This window comes from Sapajus apella, unplaced genomic scaffold (genome assembly GCF_009761245.1).
Source record: "Sapajus apella isolate SASKATOON/1434 unplaced genomic scaffold, GSC_monkey_1.0 scaffold23, whole genome shotgun sequence".
Taxonomy (NCBI): domain Eukaryota; kingdom Metazoa; phylum Chordata; class Mammalia; order Primates; family Cebidae; genus Sapajus; species Sapajus apella.
The window spans coordinates 13,291,292-13,316,664 of NW_022436963.1; the positions used below are offsets into that span (position 1 = coordinate 13,291,292).

General features: G+C 40.8%; 1 protein-coding gene across 4 annotated transcripts in view; it reads left to right on the plus strand.

The window, feature by feature from the left end:
* The window catches only part of PTPRG (protein tyrosine phosphatase receptor type G), a 764,493-nt gene that overhangs the window by 454,124 nt on the left and 284,996 nt on the right, over positions 1 to 25,373 (plus strand). For all 4 annotated transcript variants that reach the window (XM_032289599.1, XM_032289601.1, XM_032289600.1 and 1 more), the window contains one exon: positions 9,672 to 9,820. In XM_032289599.1, coding sequence (XP_032145490.1) covers positions 9,672 to 9,820 — 149 coding nt within the window. The remainder of the gene's footprint in view (positions 1 to 9,671; positions 9,821 to 25,373) is intronic.

The following is a 25,373-nucleotide window of genomic DNA, read 5'->3' on the forward strand; positions in this document are numbered from 1 at the left end:
TTTTTTTTTTTTTTTTTTTTGAGACGGAGTTTCGCTCTTGTTACCCATACTGGAGTGCAGTGGCGCGATCTCGGCTCACCGCAACCTCCGCTTCCTGGGTTCAGGCAATTCTCCTGCCTCAGCCTCCCCAGCAGCTGGGATTACAGGCACGGGCCACCATGCCCAGCTAATTTTTTGTATTTTTAGTAGAGACGGGGTTTCACCATGTTGACCAGGATGGTCTCGATCTCTTGACCTCGTGATCCACCCGCCTCGGCCTCCCAAAGTGCTGGGATTACAGGCTTGAGCCACCGCGCCCGGCCCTCTGTAGGTCTTAATATGCCACATGAGTTCATAAATGTTTAGCATTTTGGAGAAATTAGTATTCATTTGCTCTATTTGTCTAGATCATATAAATGCAACTGAACAGTACATATTAGTACAGGCTAAATTAGGGTGGCGTTGATAATTTACACTTGGAATAATATTGATATGAAACCTGCATAATTCTTTTTTTTTTTAAGAAAGCACCTATCATTGTACTATAGTTTTGAAAGATGGTACAATGAAGAGACATGTGTTAAAGGGGTCATGGTATCTCTGCATTGTTTCTTATAACTGCATGTGAATCTGCCATTCTGAGAAAAATTAAAAGTTTAATTTTAAAAAAATTCATGTATCATAAGCCACAGGGTCTGTCTTTGTTGCCATCATTCATTTTATATCTATCTTGCATACCTAGACAAACTTTCATAAATCATTAATTTTTAAGCAACACATATTTTTCTCCTATAAAAGTATTTTCTGGAACTTCGTAGTTCCAGAAAATAAATTAAAGAGGGAGTATTTATTTTTTTCTGATGGAAATTTACAGGTTACTTCTCTGTAAAATAGACTCTGTCTTTTGTATATTAAAATATGAATAGAGAAAGTTAATATTTAAAGTGGCCTATTACATACAGACAGTAACTCTCCCATAAAACAGCTTAAATGTTCAGATCTGTCTTAACCCCCGGAGAGTGCTATATATCCAATCCAGCATAATCAATAGAGCAACTTGGTTGTACCTAGCCCATGTCTCGAAAGTTGTCTAAAATATCTTCACAAGACAGATAGCATCTCTCTATTTCTTCCTGAGGAACCGTAACTATCTATTGTGCCAGTTCCCATTTGATTTCATCTAAAGTTATTTCCCTTTCTTTCATTTTCGTAGAATGAAAAGATAATGCATTCATCAAGAACATTTCAAGACAATCTTGCTGTTCCTAGCATTAGCTTCCAGCAAAATAATCAGAATTTAAGACTTACACGGTGCTTCTGATGTATGTTAATAAGACATGGCCTCCTATGAATTTTAACTGTTGGGAGGGTTTTTTTGTTTTTTTTTTTAAACTATTTTTTCTTACATCCCAAACTGAGGGCAAATAATAAATGTGTTTACCACAAGGCATGCTACTTTCATCTTCCCACATTGTTGGTGTATTATATTTTTTCTTTGTCTACAGCCTTTCCCATTTGTCTGCACATGCCATCTGACGCAGATGGATTCAAGAAATGGTTATTCTGATCACACAAGAATCAATGGCAGGGAAACTAGGTATAGATGGGCAGGTCAGGAGTCATTATGTAGTATGTTACTGAGCCCATAAAACTGAGATAAGTATTGGGACACTGTTGTATTGACTTTATTTTACCTGGCTTTTAGAACTTTTCAGCAAGTTAAGTCATGAACAAACAGATTGCAGGCTGGTAAAAAGAGAAAAATAAAATCTTAACAACCTTGGTCATTTCCACAAGCGATGTCCCTAACTGAGCATGTGACCCAAGCTAAGTGTTGGAGGAGGATGTGGTTCTGCTGCTCTGCTCAGACACAGGCCAGGGGTAACCATCCCTTCCCCAAGGTCAAGTGAGTGTTGAAAGATACTCTTTGCCCTATTGTTCATTGTAGAACCCCGCTCAAGCTAACTGCTGCCTTTGTACAGCCCTGAAGAGTCTCTGTTTTCTTCTAAGGTCTGTGGAGACAAGGATGTGTAAGCCTTGCTGAGAGTCAGCACCAGGCTACCAGTTTAGATGGGCACGTTACAGGGACTTTTCTTTTTTTTTTTTTGAGACAGAGTCTTGCTACATTGCCCAGGGTAGAGTGCAGTGGCACCATCTTGGTTCACTGCAACCTCTGTCTCCCAGGTTCAAGCGATTCTTATACCCCAGCCTCCCAGGTAGTTAGAATTACAGGTGCATGCTACCACACCGGGCTAATTTTTATATTTTTAGTAGAAACGGGGTTTCTCCATGTTGGTCAGGCTGGTCTTGATTTTCCAGCCCCAAGCAATCTGCCCCTACCTTGGCCTCCCAAAGTGCTGGGATGACAGGCTTGAGCCACTGTGCCTAGCCCATTACAAGGTTTTCAATAGCAATCTTCATGATGTCTGATTTCCCTTCAAAACTGATGGACTTTTGTGCCTAGCCCCCATGCAAGATGTGATCCCACAGATGCATGGTTGCTCAAGTGTAACATGCATGCCTTTAGTAATCAAGAGGTTGGTTAGGAAGTTTCTAGGAAAAGTGTGTTTGTGATGGGGGGAGGATTTGGGTGTGTGGGTATGAGTGTATGTGTGGTGTGTGTATTCATATATTTCTGTTTTTTTTTTTTTTTTTAAAAGAGTCTCACTCTGTTGCTGGAGTGCAGTGGCGCAATCTCAGCTCACTGAAACCTCCACCTCCCAGATTCAAGCAATTCTCTGCCTCAGCCTCCTGAGTAGCTAGGATTACAGGCCCCACCACTGCGCCAGGCTAATTTTTGTATTTTTAGTAGAGACAGGGTTTCACCATCTTGACCAGGCTGGTGTTGAACTCCTAACCTTGTGATCCACCCACTTGGGCCTCCCAAAATGCTGGGATTACAGGTGTGAGTCACCGAGCCTGGCTTTCATATCTTCTATGGTTAAAGTGTTAACTAATCCACCTTATTCATCTCACTCAGTTTAGTGATGGGTTAACGAGACCCAGGATAATCCCGAGGTTTATCATCTCCTGGATATCCAAGGTTGCTCCGACTCAGCGTGTCCAGTGACTCTTCACTGGATTACTGCTATCAACCCCTCACTTATTTGTACTGACCAGCACTGCTTTCCTCCCAGCCCTTCTCCACAGCATAGCCAGAGTAATCGACTTAGTTCCCTAATCTGATCTTGCCTGTCTGTCTCTCCCTCCTTCTTTCTTGTTCTCTCTCTCAGTATCAAAGACTTCCCATTTCTCTTGGGACAAACACAGACGGCTCACTGTCCCTGCCTCATACCCTCAGCATCCCATCCTGCTCTCTAAGTACCTGTCACCTTGGCTTTCTCTTACTCATTACTACTACCAGGAGGCCACTGCCTGAGATAATTCTTTCTTTCCTTTTTTTTTTTTGAGACGGAGTTTCACTCTTGTTACGCAGGCTAGAGTGCAATGGCACGATCTCGGCTCACTGCAACCTCTGCCTCCTGGGTTCAGGCAATTGTCCTGCCTCAGCCTCCTGAGTAGCTGGGATTATAGGCACGTGCCACCATGCCCAGCTAATGTTTTGCATTTTTAGTAGAGACGGGGTTTCACCACGTTGACCAGGATGATCTTGATCTCTTGACCTCGTGATCCACCCGCCTCGGCCTCCCAAAGTGCTGGGATTACAGGCGTGAGCCACCGCGCCCGGCCCGCTAATTCTTTCTTGATGTTCTCCCATCTTGTCGGCATGTCCCTTGGGTAGCTCCTTTGACTCTCAGCTCAGACCTTGACGCTCTCCCCTTCTCTCCTCTGGGGTTGGATGCTCAGATGGTATTTCTTGTCCCACTTTCAGATTTGCTTCTGTTGTCTGTTAGTTCTTGGGACCTATATTTCCCATCAGCCGTAAGTTCCATAAGGACAAGAGTTGTATCTGATTTACCCGCCTTTTTCCGCCAGTGATTACTCAGTAAATATTTATTGAGTATTTGAAAAATATAAATGTCAGTGTTTACAGGGAAATTCGTGGAAGACAGGAACCAGAGCCAACGCATTCTGACTTTCAGACAAGAACATTTCCCTTTTACCTGGAGCCCCAAGGCATCCCTGCGATGTCACAGGTATTGTGGAAAGTGGTCTGGGGATCTCACCATTAGGTGGGAGGCTTTTTTTTTCTACCCTATAGTCTTGGCAGCGTGCACGAGGGTAGGAGGATATGATAGTAAGCAGCTAGGTTTCTTCTCATCCATTTTTTTCTTTACTTTTTTAGCACCTGCTGCTGTTTACTTAGATTTTAGTGTGAACATTTGCTTTTGCCTGTGTTTTACACACATGTTAGATTTAATTTATAAACACTTGGTGAATGTCCTGCGAAGAATGCTATGAATGCCAGGTAGTTGGTCAACCCTTCCAGTTCAGGAGAAAAGTAATTCCTTATTTAAGATGTTACCTGACCCGCACTTTGCCCTGGCCCTTTGCACAGCCTGGAATGCCTTTACATCATGCGGAGCCCAAGACATGGGGAGAATCTGGTGAAAGCTGTGGATTCTTCTCTAGGATAATAACCTTTCTAACGGTTGCATAACACCAATGCTAGTCTGTGATGTGTATGAATTGCTGCTCTGAGTGTTCTTCGTATATCAGCCCTTGTGAATCTCTTCACCTGTGAAGTAAGTGGCTTCTATCTTATTCCAAGTTTACAAAATAGGAACCAAGGCACCAAGAGGCTCGTTAACTTTCTCATCAGTGGACAGTGGCAGAGCTAGGATTCAAGTTTGGACTTACTGGCTGCAGAGTCCTAAGCTCCGTGTGTGCACCGTGCTCAGAATTTTACTTCTCGTATCAGGAAGGCATAGACCTCCAGAGCCCATAGGTAGCCAGGGCTATGGACTTTTGGACTCTAGGTTAAGAAACCCTGAATTTGAAGCTTCCAGATTCTTCTACACTCTCCATCATTCTGCTTTGATTTAATCGAAATCTACATTAGCCACAACCAGGATGGTTTTAGAAAGTTCATTCACCACATAGGGCTTTCCTGTCTTTCTCTCTTAGCCCAGCTGTCTTAGTTAGTTTAGGCCGCTGTAACAAAATAACATAAACTGGGTGGCCTCAACAATAAACATCTCTTAGAGTTCTGGAGGCTGGAAGTCCAAGATTAAGGCATCAGCAGATTCAGTGTCTGGTGAAGACCTGCTTTCTGACTCATAGCTGATACCTTCTTACTGTGTATTACCACGGTAGAAGGGAAGGCAGCTGGCTGGGGGCCTCTTTGTTTTTTTTTTTTTTTTAAGATGGAATCTTGTTCTGTCACTTAAGCTGGGGTGCAGTGGCATGATCTTGGTCACTGCAACCTCTGCCTCCCTGGCTCAAGTGATTTTCCTGCCCCTGCCTCACGAGTAGCTAGGATTATAGGTGACCACCATCATACCCAGCTATTTTTTTAGATTTTTAGTAGAGATGGGGTTTTATCATGTTGGCCAGGCTGGTCTCAAACTTATGACCTCAGGTCATCCGCCCCCCTTGGCCTTCCAGATCATGGAAGGATTACAAGTGTGAGTCACTGCGCCAAGCCTGGAGATCTCTTTTTTAAGTGCACTAATCCCATTCATGAGGGCTCCATCCTCATGACCTAATCCACCTCCCAAAGGCCCTGTCATCATACCATTACATGGGAGATTGGGGTTTCAATTTGTGACTTTCCAGAGACACGAAATTTCAGTCTATAACACCATTCATTGTTCTCCAGTCTTTAGATGTTAGCTAGGCACCTTTCAATTTGGGCCTTATCCAGATTCAACTTTTCCTGCTGCTGTTTTAATTTTTAAATTCAACTTTATTTGTATTATTATTTTTGTAGTACTGTTTTTCCTCTAATTTACTTATTTCATTTTAATTAAATGAATTGATTTTAAAAGAAAATTCTTTATCAACACTATAATTGGAAAAACCAGTTCTGTTTGACTGGGAGAGACTTACTGTTAGAAATATGTTCATAGTCTACAAAAATAAATCAACCTTGCCCATGTTATTAAATTTTATCATTATGCTTACTCTTGAGTAAAAGGGGGAAATGAATGAGTACCAGGGAAATGTACAGGTTATATTAGCACCCAACTATGATTTCCTTTGATATGATCAAAAAGGTAGAAATAATTCAGAAAAGACAGTATCGTTTTTATTCCGTGTTTCAGTGAACTAAAAGCAGGTACTCAATACTTAAGATCTCCCCGCTGGGCGCGGGACTCACACCTATGTAATCCCAGCACTTGGGGAGGCCGAAGTGGTTGAATCACTGGAGGTCAAGAGTTTGAGACCATCCTGGCCAACATGGTGAAACGCTGTCTCTACTGAAAATATAAAAATTAGCTAGGCATGGTGATTTATGCCTATAATCCCAGCTACTTGGGAGGCTGAGGCAGAAGAATCACTTTAACTGGGAAGGCTGAGGTTTCAGTGAGCAGCGATTGCACCAGGACACTCCAGCCTGGACAACAGAGCGAGACTCTGTCCTCCCCCCGCCAAAACAAAACAAAACAAAACAAAACAACCCTTACCAATTTGATAGACTCCAAATGGTACCTTATTGCTGTTTTTGCCCGTGTATTCTTATCCAGGGCAGGCTTGGGTGCCAAATTACAGAGAACTTAGAATGTAGAAATCAACGTGCAGACCTAGGTAACAGAAAAGAGGAAAACGTGTGGGAAAAGATATCCAGAGAGAGAAGCCTCCAGAGAAAAAGGAGACCAGTGTCACATCCCTTTTGGCATGCAAATGTTTCCATATTGCTTCAGGTTTGGGACATTTTCTTGAGAAGCCCTCTCTCACTTCCCTGCTTTTCAGAGCCAACAGAGGGAATCTTCATCTCAAAACTAACTAAATAAAAGATCTCCTCTCAAATAGTATTTGGGCCACTCCTGCCCTTGCGTTTGTCCCTGCCCAATGACATTTGTTATTGTGTGGGAAAGAGAATATTGCTTAAAAATAGAACTTTCTCTGAAGTTATATTTTACTGCAGAGAAAGTAAAATTTAGGCACTGCAATAATTATCACCATTTGAACAGTGGTGGAAACTGAGGCACAGAGAAATTGGGTAACCTGCCTGAGGTCACACCACTGTTAAGTGACAGAATGGGATCCCAACATGTCTTGAGCTCATATGCATGACACCCAGTGCTCTGCAGTGACTACCTTCAGTACACTCTGTTTCAAAACAGTTCAGTGTTATCACTGGTCATCAGAAAACATGCTAGCTGGGAAAGTTCACTCATTCCAGTTTCATGTGGAAACAAAAATATAAGACATTTTTGAAAGCTGGGCATGTAACACGCTGTGTGCTCTGGTGAGAAATACTGTAAAATGAAAAATGAGATTAATGTTTCAGATTGTACAGTTACCTAATTATGCTTTTAATTATTCATATAAAACAAGTAAAATGACCCCTGACAGAGATATAAATGATTTAGGTAAAAGCAAATATTTATAAGATGCTGCTGATTCCCTGGGTGTATTATAACAGATGCAATAAAAATGTTTTGCCTTCATCCTTTGGATTCAAAACGTTATGTATGGAATTTATAACTGGTTGAGAACAATCATTAACGGCGTCTGATACACTACTGAGCTAATGCCTAGATGTTTTGACATCAGTACTAAAGGTGTGTAGTTGGTATAATATAATATTTTAGAAGATATTTTATAATTTCTGTATATATAGATGTATTTTATATAAGATTTTAGATATTCTCTTCTAAGATATTATATCTTAGGGGTCACAAAATGATAGGTCCCTCATTTTTACATTTTAAAATGACTTTTTAAAATTGAAAGGACATAATATTTCATGATGCATTGAAAATTTTGTCAAATTTAAGTATCAATGTCTTAAATAAAGGTTTATTGGAACATAGCTTCCCCCATTCATTTCAGTATTATCTTTGGCTGCTTCTGTGCTGTAAAGACAAGATTGAGTTGTTGCACTAGAGACCAATTGGCCTGCAAAGCCTAAAATATTTACCAGCTGGCCCTTTACAGGAGAAGTTTATGACCCCTGTTCTAAAACATGCCCAACAAAGGGTAAGGGTGGCACAATGCTGCAGCATGTTTAATTGGCTCAAGAAACACTTGCTTTTACCTTATTTTATTCTTTAATTTGCTGTTGTACGAATTGAGCATTCCTTGTATATTTTTTCAGAAGTTGGGGAAAAACTGCCTTTTGAATGCAATAAAAAGGGATTTGTATGAGAAGGGTTCCTTCACTTGCTTTTAATGCGTCCTTTATTTCGAGAAGTACTGAAACTAATTGCAGTATTCTAGAAGTGGGTCATTAGCTTAGTCCCTATCTTTTATGGAGCCCTAATTTTCATGCAGGATTTCTCTCTAAAGCTCTAACTAGGATCTCTTTAGGAAGCAGATACAATGAGGATGAGCATTTTCCCATGGCTTCCTCAAGCTTGGCTTTTGGTTACAAACCATTCAGTATATTGTTTGGCATGTTACACGTATTTAGCAGCCAATAAGTATTCATTGAATGAATGAATGAATGAATGAATGAATCCACTTTTAGAGAACCAAAAAAAGGGGATATATCACTTGAATTTGTTTTTTTCTTTTTGAGACAGAGTCTTGCTCTGTTGCCAAGCACCAGGCTGGAGTACATTGACGCAATCTCCGCTCACTGCGAACCCCGCCTCCTGTGTTCCAGCGATTCTCCTGCCTCAGCCTCCCTAGTAGCTGGGACTACAGGCACACGCCACCACGCCCAGCTAATTTTTGTATGTTTTAGTAGAGATGGGGTTTCATCATGTTGGCCAGGATGGTCTCGATTTCTTGACCTTGTGATCCGCCTGCCTCGGCCCTGAATTTGTTTTTTATGCATTTAGACATTATATTCTTTTTGGAAAAATATTTTTTTGTCAGTTTAAATCCAAGTTATTCTCAATTTTCCTTCCTATATTTCCAAAAAGAACAGTATATTTTTGAAATTTAGAGGGGGAATTTAATTGAGGTTCCCTATGTTGTAAATTTTCTTATGTGTTCTTTTAGATGGGTTAAGGGAAATTATTTTGTGCTTGGTACTAAAATAAATAGTAAAGAAAACTAGTCATCTGTCAGTATTTGAGTGACTTCAAGAGTAGATTTTGTATCATACTTTCCTGGTTACTGTTAGCAAATACAGACTTCCAGCCCTCTTCCCACTTACTGTTGCCTTAATATTCCCACCTACAAATTTTTATTTCCTAATATCTTGCCTACATTTTCTGACCAAAGAAACACACCTATTTCATCTGGCTGATCATATATATTTCCTGTCTTGTTCCAGACCTTGAATCTTGGGGTAGCCCCATGAATCATTGCTTAAAAAGAAAAATCTTGCTCTCTAGATGATTTTGACCATCAAGCAGATTTAGGAGATGCTGATTCAGAGTGACTTACTCTGTCATTGTCTCCATTTTTTTTTAATCTGTTAAATGGATAAGTAATTCTGAGATCATTCCCTGGGAAGTGTCATGATTTAGGGCCAACTGGTGCTCTGAGAGCATTCTGCAGCTAGAATGAACTAATTTATTTAGGCGGGTGTGTTCATCGTGTTTTTTCACAGGTACATGAGGATATAATTCACACTGTGGTAATCATAAACTTCATTAGAAGCAACAGAAAAACTCTGTTTGGTTTTGAAACTCACTCTGTTTTCCTCTCTTCTTACCTGTTTCATACAGTCGCCATCCTTCTGAAAGACGACTATTTTGTCAGTGGAGCTGGTCTGCCTGGCAGATTCAAAGCCGAGAAGGTGGAATTTCACTGGGGCCACAGCAATGGCTCAGCGGGCTCTGAACACAGCATCAATGGCAGGAGGTATCCCGTTGAGGTGAGAGAAAGTCAAGATCCCAACATGTAGCCGTGCTTCAATCTTTATGTTAATCAGATGCTATGTCCTTACCTTCGGTCGTTTTGCAAATCAAACCTGTACAGTACCTAACTTCGTCTCTCTGGAAACCCTTTATCCATAGTATGGCAGGTGGGTATCCATCCTCGTTTCTCACCTTTGTTTAACTGGAGAAACACAGAAGCCACAGGCATCATGGTTTGAGTAGACTCACTACTGGTTGATGATGTTCATCATGTGTTTCGTTTGACACAGTTTCTTTTCACTGTCCATTCCTGTTTTCGAAAGATGACACTTTCTAAGAAACTGGGTTGACTTCATTTTCACCCTTAAAAATAGAAAAGTTGGCGACATGAAGAGGAGTCTCAGAACCTTCTCTTGGTAGCGAAGTTGTAAGGTTTTTTTGCTCCCACTGGCTGTTGGCAAAGAGGCTGTGGTGGTATGAGTCACTGTTAATTTTGCGAGGATAGATGGTGACATTTTGCGTCTGCTGTGTCAGTCTTTTCACTTATCCATCCTGCTGGGATGCCCTGGGTCAGATGCTGAAGTGTATCTGCTTAGAGCCAGCGTGAGGGAAGGAGCACATCTCCAACTTTTTTATTAATGTTGGTCAAGGACAGTGCATCTCTTTCAATGCCAACCTGACGTATTTCCTTTAATCGTGATTGTTATGTGAATATTCTTTTGTTGTGATGAACATGTTTGTTTCTTGATAGGTCCCCCATGTGGTAAGTGTGTGGAAGAACAAAATGGATGTGCTTCTGAAACCTGCTCAATAATCCCATAGACAGTTGTTTTGGATAAACATAGAAATTGACCCTTCTGCTGTTAAAGCTTAAAACTTGTATTTGTGGCCGGGCGTGGTGGCTCAAGCCTGTAATCCCAGCACTTTGGGAGGCCGAGGCGGGTGGATCACGAGGTCAAGAGATCGAGACCATCCTGGTCAACATGGTGAAACCCCGTCTCTACTAAAAATACAAAAAATTAGCTGGGCATGGTGGTGCGTGCCTGTAATCCCAGCTACTCAGGAGGCTGAGGCAGGAGAATTGCCTGAACCCAGGAGGCGGAGGTTGCAGTGAGCTGAGATCGCGCCATTGCACTCCAGCCTGGGTAACATGAGTGAAACTCCGTCTCAAAAACAAACAAACAAACAAACAAAAACCTTGTATTTGTTTTATTTGAGTTTCTTCCTCAGTAGAGGACTTCAGGCCTCTTTAAAAAAGTATCAAATGACTGAAGCTCACCAGCTCAATGCACCAGATGCCTCCTTGCCCCTCCTTAGTTCTTGTTTTCTTATACATTGTTACATTTCTTCCCTACTATGTAAATCTCTGGTTTAGTCAGTCAGGGAGATGGACTTGAGGCGGAGCTCCCATCTCCTCTCTCAGCTGCGGCACCCAATTAAAGCTTTCTTCCTTGGCAATACTTGTCACCTCAGTGATTGGTTTTCTGTGCAGCGAGCAGGCTGGACCTCGACTGAACCCCTGGTGTTTCAGTAACAGTTCCAGCCTGTGGCTGTCCTAAACATGGAATGACTTTGCACTGGTAACATGTGTTAATCAAGGGAGCCACATGGCCAAGGAAAGTTTTCAACTGTTAGTATTTCATAACTTCTACCAAGTCTTGTCCTGCTTTGATAATCTGATGAGTTCTTGAGATTCCCTTTACAAAAAAGACACATGTATATATCTACACATAGATTTACATGTAACTGATAGGGTCTCATCATTCTCCCTAGCTCCAAGGGCCCATTTTGAACCCTGTAAGTATCTTTGAAGCTCTGATGAAGAATCCCTACACAATAAGAAAATCGGTAATATTTCTTTTTCTATAGATCCTTATATGGCCATGTAGATTTGTTTCTTATCCAGTATTCCTGGAGAAACCAGTGATGACTGAGAAAATGCTTCATGTTTTTTCTTGCTTAGCTGACAAATTCTCAGTACCAGGATTCTTCCTGCATTTGGACTCCTCTATCTGTGGGACTTCCTGTCCTAGTCACAATAATGATATGTTTTGTGAGTTAGGTTTCTACTTATGGGGTTCTCTTCCACCTTTTAAATGGAATGAATCATATCTTAGAAGTCTTAGCTTTATTTGCACTTGGAAAACTTGATTCCTAGAAGCAAAATTACATCATGTCCCTAAGTGTGGTGGTTTCCTTCTGGTCTTGCTGACAGGTTCCCACTGGCAGTGTGAGTTGAAGGGGTAGCTTTGTGTGCAGCCAGCTTTGCTGTGAAGCCTCCTTGCCTTAGAATTGGGCTGCTGTTTGTTCGCTTAATGCTGTTTTGGACAAAGGACCTGTCCTGAAAGCTTACAAACTTAATCAGATGGCTGCCTTGGAAAAGAAGACCTCTAGAGCTAGATAGAAACTGGGAACCTTGCCTCCGTGTAATTATATTTCCTCATGCCAAAAACGGCCAGTTTCCTCTTTACATTTGATTCTGGGAAATATGTATTAAAAATTTAATATCCTTTTTCCTTTTTCTTTTTTGAAATGGAGTCTTCACCCTGTTGCCCAGGCTGGAATGTAGTGGTTCACAATCTTGGCTCACTGCAACGTCTGCCTCCTGGGTTCAGGTGAATCTCCTGCCTCATCCTCCAGAGTAGCTGGGATTATAGACGCGTGCCACTGCGCCCGGCTAATTTTTGTATTTTTAGTAGACACAGGGTTTCACCATGTTGGCCAGGCTGGTCTTGAATTCCTCACCTCAAGTGATCCACCCTCCTCAGCCTCCCAAAGTGCTAGGATTACAGGTGTGAGCCACTGTGCCTGGCCAGAGATTAATATTCTTTTGAAACCTATGACTTTTGGTGAATATTTCAGTTTTACATTTCTCAGAGAGAGCCACTGAATTCAGAAGCTAATTATAAATGGCAGCCACCATGCCCAGGTTTTTTGTTTGACCAGGTTGTTTGGATATTTTTCTTTTAAGTAATGTCAGATGGTAAGGCTGCCTCTATCAATTGGGTCCTCATTGAAGTCCATCTGACTCACAGCTCGTTTTCTAAAAATGTGATAAATTAACGGTATATTTGGAGGAACATGAATTTCAGAGATTAAGTAACTGCATTAAATTTAACTTTAAAATACGCACAAGAGAAGTTGCTTGCTTTTGCCCAAAGTGTGTTTGTGATATTTAATGTTAAGCTGCTGTATTTGAGCTCTTCATTAATACCCACCTCTCCCTGCAATTTTTATACTGTTTGAGCATCTTATGCTTCGTTTATTTCTTTTCATGTAACTACATTGTTTTCCAAAAAACTAGAATGAAAGTAAGGAAATTTAATTTATCATGGAGTAATTTATCAGCATTTGGGACATTAATTGTTTGTCTTGCATGCAGTATGTGTGAGGGCTTCAGAAGGATCATTGTTGAAGATTGTGCTCAGACTGGTAGCATATAGCTGTGGTTCTCACCCAGGGACAGTTTCTCTCTCTGCACCCTGTGGGGTAATGTCTGAAGACATTTTCGGTAGTTGCCATTGTTGGAAGTGGTATGCTACTACTTTCTAGTTGGTAGAGGCCAGGAATACTGCCACACATCCCAATGTAAAGGACAGCCCCTACCAAAAGGAATCAGCCAGCCCCAAAATGCTACTAGTGTCACTGTGGTGAGATTCTGGAGTGGAGAAAGCAGTGTGTTTAGTGGAACGGAACATTTCTTGATCTAAGTAGCATCATTTAAAATACGTTTGAATAAGGAGGACTTGTTTCTTGGGAAGTCATTCCATCCTCTTTGGATTTTAGAGAGTAAATGTACCTTGCCTTATGTGTAGCAGCATTGCTGTTCCTGGTTTCTTTAGTCTCTACTTGAGTTGCAGTCACGACCTTGGGAATTTTAACAGCTCCCTCCATGTGCTGCGGCTCTGCAGGCTGAATTTTAAACATATGCCCCACAAGAAGCTGGATCTGCTCCCTGAGGGTAAATGGCAGCAAACTCAACTTTGTAGGTTTTGTTGCTTCCCAGGAATTCTTTGAGGTCATCTAAGACAACTTCGTAGGCATCCAGAAATTGAAAGCTTTCTGAATTTTCTTAGCTGGAATCCTGGACTCAATCTTAGATTTAAAAAACATCCAGTCTAATAGTTAACAAAAAAAAAGTCCTTGTACAAACAGAATAGCAAAACAAGGTGAAAGCTCTTCAAGTGCCAGTGTTCATTACAGCTCAGTTAAAGTTAGAAAAGAAAGTTGAAGTCAGAATACAATGCCGCGCCTTTGAGACCAAACCCAATTTGGATCCTCAGATGCCCTCACCTCCTGTTACTCAGCTTTATTCATTGCCTAGCAGCACATTTTTCTTGAATATCTTCTGTGGTATGTGTGCTGGTTCTCAAAGGTAAGTCAGAACGTCACAGTTCCTGCCTTCAAGGTATTTACACTCTAGTGGTGACCCAGAAATTGAACATTGGTCATGTAAATATCTGTGTAATTGCATTTGTGATATAGTCTCTAAAGTGGAGGGACATTTTGATAGGGGGTGGAAGATGTCTATGGAGACATCAATATTTATTAGATGGAAAAAATAAATTGGAGCTTCCTGGTTGAATAAGGATATGCAAAAGCCCTGAGGCAGCAGATATTTGTTAAGTTTAAAAAAGAGGCCAGTAAAGATTTTGGTAGGCCAGATAATGTCTCTTTTTCCAAATGTTTGCTGTAAATATGTTACCTTATGTGAGACAACAGACTTTGCAGATGTGATTAAGTATCCTTAAAGTCAAAAAACTCAGAATATTCAGTCATTAAAACAGGATGACCTGTTCGGGTTCTTCTTTGGCAACTGAGCGTTCTGTTGTCTGTCCAGCCACAGTTGGTCTGTGACACCTTCTATTGTATCTTAAACATTTTTCTTATTCCACACTCATTCCTGTTCCTTAGTTGGTGACTTAAATAAAGGTTCATATAACACTAATAGAAATTGAATTGTGCTGTATTTCCACTAATAACCAAAGTCGCAGCAAATACAAAGCGAAACCTTCGGATAAAACCTTTGAGAGCTCCATTAAAGTGGGGGTTCATTGCCTGCTTGTTGTTTGAGGTAATTAAAATCTTATTTATGACAATAAAAGATCACGGGAATTGTTGATTTAGACTTAGTGGTGCTTTATGAGTTGAAGTCTTCAATAAACTTAAATGATCCAAATTGATTGTATGTGCCCCTTCCAATGAAACTCACAGCTGATTTATTTCAGCTCTGTTTACAGCATCTTAGTGAATGAATAGAAGCAAAGGCATTTTCCTAGTATATACCATATACATATTGCTACAGGTCTGCAGTCCCTTGTCTAAAACTCCTGAGGCAAGATGTTGTAGAATTCAGAATCTTTCTTAAAAAAGGTATTGTAGCCCAGCGGTCCCCAACCTTTTTGACACCAGGGATTGGTTTCGTGGAAGACAGTTTTTTCGTGGGCGGGGGTTGGGAATGAAACTGTTCTACCTCAGATTATCAGGCATTAATTAGATTGTCAAAAGGAGCGTGCAGCCTAGATCCCTCACGTGTGCAGCTCACAATAGGGTTTGTGCTCCTGTGAGAATCTAATGTCGTTGATCTGACAGGAGGCGGAGCTTAGGTGATAACCTTGCCCACCACTTACCTCCTGCTGTGCAGCCCAGTTTTTAACAGCTCACGGACTACTACTGGCCCTGTTATAGCCCACATGCCGTGTATATTTCAGAAGGCAACCAGTAAGGTCTGGAGCTCCACCCTTAAATTCATTAATATTTCTGTAGCAAGCAAGTGAACAGTCATGCTAAGTGGAAATATGAGTACTCTACATAGCTTCATATTTCTTCATACCTGGTTTTACCTCCAAATTAGTTTTCGTATCAGATTCAGAAATAGCAGCAGCAAAACACCTTTTGGTCTTGAAAGAGTATCCAGAGCCATTGTGTGGGTTTTGTTTCTCTTGAGTGACCTCAATGGCTTATGTCTAAAGAGTACTACTGGGTAGTTACAACCAAGACACAAGCAGGTTAAATTATTTGTCTCCCTGTAAGGTGGATGTGTCCTGGTACTCCCCTCCCTTCCCGCTTCCTTGTCTTCATATTGTACAGCACTCTTAGGCAAAGTTCAGGACTGTCCAGTCAGAACTTGCTAGTTTTAGGCTGACCTTGTTCTGTGATCGATTCTCATTTGAACCTTCTGTTTGGGCCTGCAGTTGTCTTCAATATCCACGTCTTTGGGTGTGTTACGTTGACCTACTACTGCACTCTCTCCTGTCTGCTCAAATCCTGCCTCCCTCCCGAGAGCCAAACTAATGATTTGCCATCCGTTTTATAAAGTGGATCAGGGCTCTTCCCTGGAATACATCTGTCACATTCTGATTAGATAGATAGTTGTCTTGTAATGCCCTGTAGGTTTTGGCTCAGGTGAGAGAATGTGTTACTTCTCTCTGTTAAGCACATCCAGTTATGTCATACACACAAAGGCCTTGCACAGCATCACCCTCTCCACACTGATGCAGGCACTCAGGTTCCTGCCTTACTCAGATGTGGACCAGCCCATCTAGGGTTTGAGGCCCACATGGATGCTGACCTTCAGCAGCATGATGTTCTAAAGCCTAGACTACATGTCAGGTTGGGTAGCACCCCTTAAATAATCCCTCCTTCACTGCTGGAATAAATTTATGTATATATGTTTGCATGTGTGTATGAATGAGAAGGCCTTACTCTGTCACCGAGGCTGGAGGGCAGTGGCGTGATCACAGCTCACTGCAGCCTCAGTCTCCTGGGTGCAAGTGATTCTCTTGCCTTAGCTTCCCAAGTAGCTGGGGCTACAAGCATACACTGCCATGCCCAGGTAATGTTTTTATTTTTTGTAGAGACAAAAATAAGACCAGCTATGTTCCCCATGCTGGTCTTGAACACCTGATCTCAAGCAATCCTCCCTCCCCAGCCTCCCAAAGTCTGGGATTTCAGGCATGAGCCACCATGCCTGACCTGGAAATAAGTTTAGATGGATGGATGAAATACCTTGTTGAAGATTTACTTGTACATTAGCATATTAAGGATTTTGAAGAGTTCTTCACTGAAGAATCTGTTTACCTTTAACACGATGTTTCCCCAAACTTATATGACCTCTGTCCCTCTCTTCTTTTTTTGTAAGTTCATAATATCACTGTTTTGGAAATGTAGGTTTATAATTTCCTCCTCTCAACTTTTAGTCCACATTCCTTTTAAGAAATGGGGTCCTATTCAAATAAATTGTTTTGGTCTCTTTTTTCTTTTCTGTTTTGTTTTTGAGATGAAGTTTTGCTGTGTTGCCCACGCTGGTAGTGCTGGCTGCTCAGCAGCATCTCATGAACCCAAAAGTTCAAGGCCAGCCTGGGCCACGTAGTGAGACTCTATCTCTAATAAAATAAAATTAAAAAGAAAATTATAAAGACATCTTGGCTTGTTCAGCATACAATTTTTAGCATCTTTATGAACTTGATACTATATTGCTTTATCATTAGAGAGAACTGGCATCAGAGAGGGTCTGAGATATTTCCTATTAAAAATAACTTTTTCAGTATGATAGTTTCCCCCCGTGTTGTGTACTTTATATCAGTTCCTTGAATTATTACAGGTGATGCAGGATTTTTTTGCTCCTTTAACTCAGAGAGGTCCAGGTTCTTGTCTCATGACCAGGAAAAATTAGGCACCTGGACACCAGAGTGAGTGCAGTAGAATTGATTAAGCAAAGGGAAAGCTCTCAGCAAAGAGAAGGGTCCTGAAAAAAAGTTTCCAGGGCTTCTATCTAAAAAAACTGATGAGGCTAGGTTATTTGTATATGGCACAATATCCTGGTGGTTTCACCCCATCCTCCCAGTGCGCATGCGGGCCCTGAGACTGAGCTGCTTCATATTGATTTATTTCCAGTACTGCACATGTGTTAAGCAATGGAATTTTCCACTACGGGCATGTTTAGGCAAGCTTCCTGTACAGGTTCCCTTAACTGCACAAAACATCTGGTATAAACACATGGGGCAGGTCGGAGGTTCTATGGGGACCCTTCCCTTACTGTCTGCCTAAAGTAAGCTGGCTCATTTCTTTCATATATTCTCTGAAAAGTTGCTTTTTTTCACACTGTCCTTTGTCAATGAAGCTTAAGACAATGCCTGTGTTCTCTGTCCTACCTCTTCATGGAGCATGGACGTGTTAGAGAGATCATCCCATGGTTATCTGGTGTTTTCTCTTCTGTGGTGGAGCCAATTATGTTTTGCCCTGTAGTGACTTCCATCAAATGGGAAAGGAATTGGTTGAAATTTAGTTAATGACTTTATTGAAATACAGATTGCATTTTAGAGCAGAATGTTTCATCCTTTGCTAGTGAAATGTTTAATTTCCATCTGGCTGATCTTTTATGTGTATGTCCTATGTTAATTAAGAGGAACATTTGAGGAGGTCCTAGTACTTACAGAATACCCAGTGGAGAAGTTAATGCCTGGTTGTGCAAAGCAAGCGTGCATGTTTTGTGAGGTAAAACAGCTTTGGTCCCTGGCTTGGTAAAGCTCCGTGATGTCTTGCAGTCCTCATCACAGTTATCCTTAGGCATGAACTTGGCTCAGAGCTGTTTGATGGTGTGTCACCAACATGTGGTGTGCTGATAGCTGATTGAATCTTACTAAGAATTACAGTTAAGAAGATGGCACGCTCTCAAAAGAAAACCTGATTAAATTGGAGATATTCTCAGTGTAGAAACTTAGTGACCGTGGTGGCCCTCACAACCAGATAGAAGGCTTAGGGTAGTGGTGATTGTGGTTGAAGTCCGTGATACTGGTGTTGATAGTGTTAATGGCAAGGATATTGTAGGTGCAATTTAATAGAAATGTCGGGCACTTTCTAGATGTTTCTTCATGTCAGCCTTATGAGAGAGGGACTCTTTCCATACCCATCTTAAAGATGGACAGACTGAACTTCTGCAGTGGTGAGTGCCTTGGCCGAGATTTACTATTAGTTCTCAGAATCTGGGCTCCAATGTCTCCAACACCTTAACCATAATTCTTTTTATTAGATAAGGTATTTTGCTGTTTTTCTTGTCACTGCGTTAGGTTGTTTTGAGAACCACTGATGCATAGAAAAAATTGTTTTAGAATCTTAATTGTTGCTTATTGTACTGGTTGAGTGTTCCCCATCTGAAATATCTGGGACCACAAATGTTTAATTTTTTTATTTTGGAATATTTACTTATATATAACACAATTTCTTAGGGTTAGGATTCAAGTCTAAACACAAAATTTGTTTATGTTTCTTATGCCCCTTAAGTATATAGCCTGAAGGTAATTTTATATAATTTTAAAACAATTTTATGCATGAAAATAAAGTTGTAAGTACATTTTCATTGCAACCTGTCATATGAGGTCAGGTGTGTATTTTTCCACTTGTGGCATCATATCAGAGCTCAAAAAGTGCCAGATTTTGGAGCATTTAAGATTTTGGACTTTTAAGATTTGGGATGCTCAGTCTGTATCATAGGGAAGAAAAAAAAATGAAAGACCTTCAAATGTTCAGAGATGGCTGAACCTGTGGTAAAATATACACAGAGATGAGAAGGGAACAGAAAATGTAGTCAGCTCTATGCCTAGAGCTATCTCTGTAAAATAGTCTACTTTTTATCTGGATTCACCACTTCAGTCTATTTTTAATCACTGAGAGCAATACTGTCTGATAAAAATATAATGTGAACCATACATTGTCATTTTAAATTTTCAGAAGCCCCATTAAAAGAGGTAAAAAGGAAGAGATAATTTTATTTGATTTTAACAAATATTTTCATATTATAGTACAATTTATATTATACAATAATATATCTTATAAAAGGAATTCAATTTTAATTGATTTTAATAATCTACATTTCCCGTAACACATTCCAAAATATTGTTTTAACATAAAATCAATATAAAAAGTATCACTGAGACATAGTGCATTCTTTTTTTTTTTTTTTTTTTTTGAGATTGAGTCTCGCTCTGTCGTCCAGGCTGGAGTGGCGTGATCTTGGCTCACTGCAACCTCCGTCTCCCGGGCTCAAGCAATTCTCCTGCCTCAGCCTCCTGAGTAGCTGGGATTACAGGTGCGTGCCACCACGCCTGGCTAATTTTTGTGTTTTTAGTAGAGACGGGGTTTCACTATGTTTGTCAGGCTGGCCTTGAACTCCTGACCACGTGATCTGCCTGCCTCCCGCTCCCAAGTACATTCTGTTTTTATATTAAGTCCTTGAAATCCAGTTTGTATTTTATAGTTACTGTCATACTAAAACTTGCAAACTTTTTGATTCCAGACCACAAGAATGGAATTTCAGTAATAAGCTGCATGAGAGACTAACAAATTCTTTAGGAGGAATTTTTGTGTTGAATTTTTGGTAATTTTGACTTCTTCTTTTCCAACAATGACAGCAAAAAAGGTGAAAGGATAGACAGTAGCAGGTATGTCCAGTGAACAAGTCTGAAGAACTAATGTACAGCAGCGGGACTGTAGTTAATAAGAATATATTGTATTCAGGATTTTTCCTAAATGAGTAGATTATCTCTGCTCTTGCAGTGGGGCATGGGGAGCTATGGGAAATGAGGGATATATTAATATGTTTCACTATAGTAATTATTTTATTATCTAGATGTATCTCATTATGTTGTTATGTCTTAAAATTTGTTTTTAAAATATACAAATAGCGGTTCAGTTTTATACTGGGGTCTGACTTCCGTGTTGAAAAGGCTTAAGATGCTGTACAGGTTTTCTTTTTTCTTTATAAGCTCTAAGTTTTCTCCCCTTATTCTTTTTGCAACATTTGTTCCTGGAGCTTTGAACACTGTTCTTCTCCGAATCCACTTCCAAGCTCAGGAACTCAAATAAAGCTGGCTGGGGAGACCTTTGTGCATTGAAGGCAGAGACTTCAGGCAGCCAGATCAGATGTATTGTAAGTTCAGGTCAAGAGGATTTATGGACCTGGGTATCAGCGACACCACCAACTGCCTTTTTTTCCTGTCCTGTCAAAATTTGAGCGGGAAGGTTTCAGGCCATCTTAAATCTAAAGCCTTTAGCTAGTTCTTTAGTGCTACCGTCACTCAGAAGGGACAGTCAGAAAGATTTATAAGGAAGAGAATGGAGTCAAGTTTGAAAGAAAGTCTATTTCCTCTCTTCCCTTTAAATCCCTGGCATAGAATTTCATTGCACTCCCCTTTAATGGAATGGGAGGAAAGTTTCAAAAGCTTCTCAGTCCGGATTGTTTGGCCTGACGCTATATTGAATACATGTACTGCATTTACTGCATTACTGGATGCATTTACTGTGATGGACGGAGACCAGCTGGGCAAATTCACCAAAACCCTGTCTTATTTAAAAATATAAATTTCATCTCTTGAGTGTTTGAGGATATCTTAACAAGACAGGGTACTTTAAAATTCGGGTTAATATGTGGACGATATTTGAGTTAACAGTAAAATAACTTCTAAATCCCAGCTACTATCATACAGATAGAGCTTCTACTCCCAAATCTCCCTTTTAAAACCTTCACTCTGTTGGTTTCTAAAATTCAGTATTTCAGGGAATTTTCTGAGTTTATGCCTCTGTGTTCACCATTCCCTGATTAGGGGAGACTTGGAATAAGAGAAACCTCACCCACGGACCTTTGCTATTTCTTAGTCTGCCTCTATGTTTGCTTATTTGAATTTGTCTTTGTCTCTGACTTCCTGTATCTGTCTTTCATCATCATTCTTTGTGTCATTTATTGGGAGGGTGTGACTGGGTGCTGAAATACCTAAGCGTACATAGTCAGTACCCATCGAAAACGATGCCCCCAGTATATTTTCTGGACTCATGTTAGTCTGTCTAAATGCTCTCATAAAAAGTGATTTAGGAGGCTGGGCGCAGTTGCTCACACCTGTAATTCCAGCACTTTGGGAGGCCAAGGCAGGTGGATCACGAGATCAGGAGCTCAAGACCAGCCCGACCAATATGGTGAAACCTCATCTCTACTAAAAATACAAAAAAAAATAGCAGGGCGTGGTGGTGGGAACCTGTAATCCTAGCTACCCGGGAGGCTGAGGCGGAAAATTGCTTGAACCCGGGAGGTGGAGGTTGGAATGAGCCGAGATCACGCCACTGCACTCCAACCTGGGCTACAGAGTGAGACTGCATCTCAAAAAATAAAAATAAAGTGACTTAGGAAATGCTGCATAACATGTCTTCCTCTCATAGCTTGATATCGGGCTGACATAGTCCTGAGACATATTCCAGTAGGGACACCCTAAATAGTTTAGTGGAGAGCTTTACTCTCAGCCATGATGATACAGTATGTACAATATTTGAATTACTTCCGTACCGACTTCTCCAGAGACAGTTCCAGATGATCCACAGGGTTTGTTCATTTGGTTGACTAATAGCACCTTCACTGTGGAGGACAGAGTGTCCTGGCCTCAAGTGACTTTTTCTTCAGCAGGCACTGAGGCCCCGAGGCAGGAGCCTGCCTGGCCGGTTTGAGGCAGAGGCAGGAACCCAGGGCTGCTGGAGCAGTGGGAAAAAGATGCAGAGTTTTAGGAGGTGCAGTCGGATGGGCAATGTGATGGTGTGAGGCCTTGGAGACCATGGGAAGCTCTGTGGCTTTTACTGCAGGCAAGATGGGAAATTCTTAGAATGTTCTCAGCAGGGAACCTTCTCAGTCTCATAACTTACATTTTTTAACATTTTATTTTAAACATTATTTTTTTTTTTTTTTTTGAGACAGAGTCTCGCACCGTCACCCAGGCTGGAGTGCAGTGGTATGATCTCTGCTTACTGCAACTTCTGCCTCCCTGGTTCAAGCGATTCTCCTACCTCAGCCTCCCGAAGAGCTGGGATTACAGACACTCATGCCCGGCTGATTTTTTTGTATTTGTACTAAAGATGAGGTTTCACTATTTGGCCACGCTGGTCTTGAACTCCGGACCTTATGATCTGCCCGATTCAGCCTCCCAAAGTGCTTAGATTACAGGCTTGAGCCACCGTGCCCGGCCCCTAAATTTGTTTTTTTTTTTTTTTTTTAAACAACACAAGGTTTTGCTATGTTGCCCAGGCTGGCCTCGAACTCCTGGGCTAATGCGATTGTTCTACCCCAGCCTCCTGAATAGCTGGAACTACAGGCACACACCACCACACCAGTCTATCTAGCTTATATTTTAGAAGGATCCCTCTGGCTACAGTTGAGAATGGTGAAGACCCGTGGGTGGTAAGAGCCAGGCTGGAAGACAATCATAACATTTCAGGGGAGATAATGGTTGGGTGGGCCACAGATGAGTGTTTTGAGAAAAACCTCTGATTCCAGTTGTTTGAAAGGTGGAACATGCTTGTCGAGGGAATATGATGGTGATGTTATCTCATCTAACATTACCTCTTGGCTTTAAAAAAGAATAATTTGAGGAGAGAAAATCATGGATAACTTACCAGCCTGTAATATTTTAAAACATTTCATTTAGTTTTTCAAAAGTCTTAAAACTTTGACTATCCAGTATTCAAATTTTGTGTAATAACTGTTAAGAGATCAATTTTTACTGCATAGTATGTTATATACTAAAGAAGAATGTAACATACAGAAGTGATCATTAAGCACATTGTTAATAACACAAACCCCTCCTCGTAGAGTGAATCTGAGTTCATAGACATAGAGTGCTTTGAGCAGGACTTGGCATTCTTAGAGCTTTTTTATGTTAACTATTAATATGAACCCGGTAATCTTCTTGTCACATGAAGCAGCAGATCCTCAATCCGTCTGTTTCGTTTCTTTTTCACTATTCTACCCTGGTTCAAGTCAACACCATTTCTTACTTCAGTCATTGTTATAGATTCTTAAAAAGGTCTCTCTTGCCCTTCGTAATCCATTGTTTATCCAGTTACCAAAGCTTTCTTTTGAACACCTGAATTGCATTCCATTTTCCCTCACTTAGTATCTTCCAATGGTTTCCAGTCGCATGTTGAGTAAGTCCAGAGGTCCTACCTTGACCTACAAGACTCTGGTTGATCTGGCTGCTGCTCTCCCCCATTCACCCCCAGCCCCACCTCCATACTTCTCTCCACCCTCTTTTCACTGGCTTTGTTCTTCTCCCTGATTATCCCTCGCTCCTTTCCTAAGCCGTCATACCATTTCACGCTGTCTCCCCTTCCAAAGTAAGTCACTTGCTTTTCTATTACGCAGTTTTGTTTTCTTCATTGCACTTACCACTTTTTGGAAGTATTTACTTATTGATATATTTACTTTTTTATTAACTCCCTCTCCCTTCCTCACCCTCATACACTGCATGTGAGCTTTTAAAGGAGGGATCTGTCTGTCTGTCTGTCTGCTACTGAATCTTGGCTGCTAATGAACATAGTCCCATTAACAGTGTAAGCAGTATTAACCATTAGGAAATCAACATTCTTGTATTGTATCCTTATATTGTGGGCCTGCTGATTTAAAGGATAAAAAAATCTAATTCCTGAGAACGAAAACTTTTAATTCATTCATAAAAAGAACCTCTAAGAAAGCAAATTCTACCCCGAAACTACGTCTTGTATTAAGAATGTGAAAGACCCCAGTAAATTAGTTACTTCCAAATAAACACATTCATCCTCTTGCCTTATGCTGTGAGGCTAAGGGTTAATCGTTCAGCTCAGAAAATGATCTTTTTAAGGTCTGTTCTTGCAGAGTATAGCTCTTATATTAACAACCATCACATCTGCATATCAAGACAGATTGTTTCAATTAGTCAATGAGGTCCACGTTTTTGAGAGCTGTTAATACGTACATGAGCAATTACTGTAGCAGAGTTAAAATGCATGCCTTTGGGAATTTCAGATTGAGATGATCAGTTTCATTCATAAGACAACACAGAAGCAATGAAAATTGTATGCTGCATTTCTCTGCAAGTTCCTTCACTAGAAGCTTCTCCAGTGCCCACACACCAGAGGTTATGAAGTTGCCAGATTCCTTTCCTTGGTCCAATCCTCATACCATCTCAGACCACTGCCTGCCTTTGTGTTCATTGAGAACCAGGCAATATGCTGAACATTTGGAAATTTCATAGTGAACAAGACAAGCAAGCTCCTTGACTTCCTAGAACCTGAGAGAGCAACAGAGTGAATGTTAACCTGAATGTACATCACAATTGAGTGGGCACTTTTATATTTTCAGAAGCCAAATTTGAGCCATTTTTGTTCATTCCTTATTACTGGTAAATGAAAAGAAAAACAAAAACCCTCAGCCAACAGTTTGCTTTTCCATGTTCACATAAAATGTCGTGCATCTTTAATGTGGATATGATGCCTCTCCATTGCGCTCAGCCTCACCATTTCCCCTCCAAAATTTACTAGAATCCCACAGTGTTGGCAGGAACTGCAGTCAAGTAACAGATGATTTATAGACTTCAGGGGTGACACCCCTCTCTTTCCAGTTGGCCAATCTCAGTCTTTTGAATGATTCAAAGTCTCCCAAGTTAGTTTCAAAAATGCCTGAAATTCTATTATTTGATTTAAGGTATTACCTCCTCTTCAAATGGTAGTCTAAGGAAAGAGCAAAATGTAAGCACTTAAACTACTTTCAATACGTTAATA